This window comes from Triticum aestivum, chromosome 5D (genome assembly GCF_018294505.1).
Source record: "Triticum aestivum cultivar Chinese Spring chromosome 5D, IWGSC CS RefSeq v2.1, whole genome shotgun sequence".
Lineage (NCBI taxonomy): Eukaryota > Viridiplantae > Streptophyta > Magnoliopsida > Poales > Poaceae > Triticum > Triticum aestivum.
Window position 1 is genome coordinate 396,488,988 of NC_057808.1, and position 2,353 is coordinate 396,491,340.

The 2,353-nt window shown below is 49.8% G+C and overlaps 1 protein-coding gene across 2 annotated transcripts; it reads right to left on the reverse strand.

Moving 5' to 3' along the window:
* Positions 1-657: 657 nt before the first annotated feature.
* Positions 658-2,132, reverse strand: LOC123125103 (uncharacterized). Of its 2 annotated transcripts, XM_044545638.1 has the most exons (4): positions 2,072-2,132; positions 1,539-1,813; positions 1,158-1,444; positions 658-1,007 (listed from the first exon to the last, which is right to left on the reverse strand). In XM_044545638.1, exons 2-4 carry the CDS (start codon positions 1,607-1,609, stop codon positions 787-789), a joined length of 579 nt encoding a protein of 192 aa, XP_044401573.1. In that variant the 5' UTR covers positions 1,610-1,813; positions 2,072-2,132; the 3' UTR covers positions 658-786. The 2 variants fall into 2 exon arrangements, with proteins under 2 accessions (XP_044401573.1, XP_044401574.1); XM_044545639.1 differs by lacking the exon at positions 2,072-2,132 and having other exon boundaries at positions 1,539-2,056.
* Between the last annotated feature and the right edge of the window lie 221 nt (positions 2,133-2,353).

A 2,353-nucleotide genomic window follows, 5' to 3' on the forward strand; every position in this document is an offset into this window, starting at 1 on the left:
CACCTCGGTCATATCGTAGCGGTGCTTAGGCGAAGCCCTGCGTCGGTAGCATCACCGTCACCACGCCGTCGTGCTGACGAAGCTCTTCCCGGATGCTCTACTGGATCGTGAGTTCGCGGGACATCACCGAGCTGAACATGTGCTGAACACGGAGGTGCCGTACGTTCGGTGCTGAGGATTGGTCGATCTGAAGACGTACGACTACATCAACCGCGTTGTTATAATGCTTCCGCTTACGGTCTATGAGGATACGTAGACGACACTCTTCCCCCTCGTTGCTATGCATCACCATGATCTTGCGTGGGTGTAGGAATTTTTTTGAAATTACTACGTTCCCCAACAAGTTGAACTAACTAAAGACAATCTCACCCGTCACAACTGGCATGGAATTAGAAGTGTAGTTTTTGTACTCATGATGAGAAAATTAAACACCTCTTCCTCCCATGCAAGTTTGTGTGTTCTACATGATCAGTTTCCTATTTTAAAATGTACCATGCAGCTGCTTAGAAATTACGAAAGATGTAAAAAGAGAGAGAGAGAGTAAAGTGCATGGTTAGTATACAAAGTTGTGGCAAGTCCAGTCTCATACATCAACTTCAAAATCTCAGAGTCTGATACATGGCCTTGCTATCACCATACATCACACTTCATTGGGTTTAACATGAACTCATGGCATTAACTTCCCGCTAGCTTTGCTCCTGATCTAGTCCATATGCTTAGCTTCAAAGGCCGGAAAAACCCTTGTAATAAGATTACCAAGAAAATGAAAGGGGAGGGCAGCCCTGCTTAGGGTGCTACTATGCTCCTCCTCCTCCTCATCCTCATCCTCCTGCTCCTTTGGGGCTGCCGCATCCTCCTTGCCTTCTCCGCTGGCCGTGGGGCATGTTTACAGCAACTCAAGCAGGTTCGTGAAATGTGTGAAACCCCGCCCTTTGTTTGCAAAATATAAAAGCTCTTGGGGCAAAATGCACACGCGGTTTTCAAGTGGCTGTGGCTTGATGACTTCTCTGTGGATAGAGAACAAAAGAAAGAAAAAACACAAGTCAGGACTAGGTGTCACCATGGAAAATCTGAAGGGAAACCATATGCAAGTGTACCAGAAAAGGTCATGCTTATCATGGATGCTTTCTCATGGCGGTTTAGGTGTGGTCACTTACCGATGATGGCACATGCTTCGACGGTCGGCGCGCCGGAGTGGTGGTGGCTATAGCGCAGCTCGGCAAAGAAGGTCTTGTCCGTGTCGTTGGCCTGGTTGCGCCTCCGTTTCCTGCTGGCGTTCTTCTTCCTGCGAGCCACGAAGCTGACGTGGGCCCAGATGTGGCTTTGGAAACCCACGTACGCGGCCATGAGAGGCTTGACGGGGACGAAATTCGAGCCTGGGTTGGTGGCGCTGTAGTGGCGGAGGGTGTGGTGGACGTGGCAGATGATGGAGGCGTCGCGCTCCCTGCATGTCGATCCAGACATCACCATTAGCATGCAATCAGTTATTGGACTCGAAAAAGACAGATACATGAGCTAAGGGAGCAAGGAGAACGTACTCTTCGATGTGCTGACCGCTAAGCTTCCTCATCATCATCCGCACCACCGACGACAGTGCTGCGGACCCCATTGATGATGATCCAAAGATCGAGTGAGCGAGCGTCGTCTCGAGAGCGTATGTAAAATCTCTAGGTAGCCCCTATCTCTTTGTAATGCTACGTTAGTCCTTGATCGTGTACCGTGGGTAGCTGCATATATAGATGGAAGTAGGCGAGATGTGCGACCCGCCTCTGACACGTAGCGCTCAACAGCCGAGCCACGGCCCGACTCGAAACTGAGAATGAAACCAAGCCCGACTCAGAAGTGAGAATGAAACCAAGCCCAACTCGACCCTACCCTTTTCCAGCTCTACTGACATGAAATAAATGGTATTATATTTATTCACTGATTTCCCATGTGGTACTAAATTAGTGGAAATTTTGATCATACAGAAAACACTGTTGGGGAACGTAGTAATTTCAAAAAAATTCCTACGCACACGCAAGATCATGGTGATGCATAGCAACGAGAGGGGAGATTGTTGTCCACGTACCCTCGTAGACCGACAGCGGAAGCGTTATCACAACGCGGTTGATGTAGTCGTACGTCTTCACGATCCGACCGATCAAGTACCGAACGCACGGCACCTCCGAGTTCTACACACGTTCAGCTCGATGACATCCCTCGAACTCCGATCCAGCCGAGTGTTGAGGGAGAGTTTCGTCAGCACGACGGCGTGGTGACGATGATGATGTTCTACCGACGCAGGGCTTCGCCTAAGCTCCGCAATGATATTATCGAGGTGTAATTTGGTGGAGGGGGCACCGCACACGGC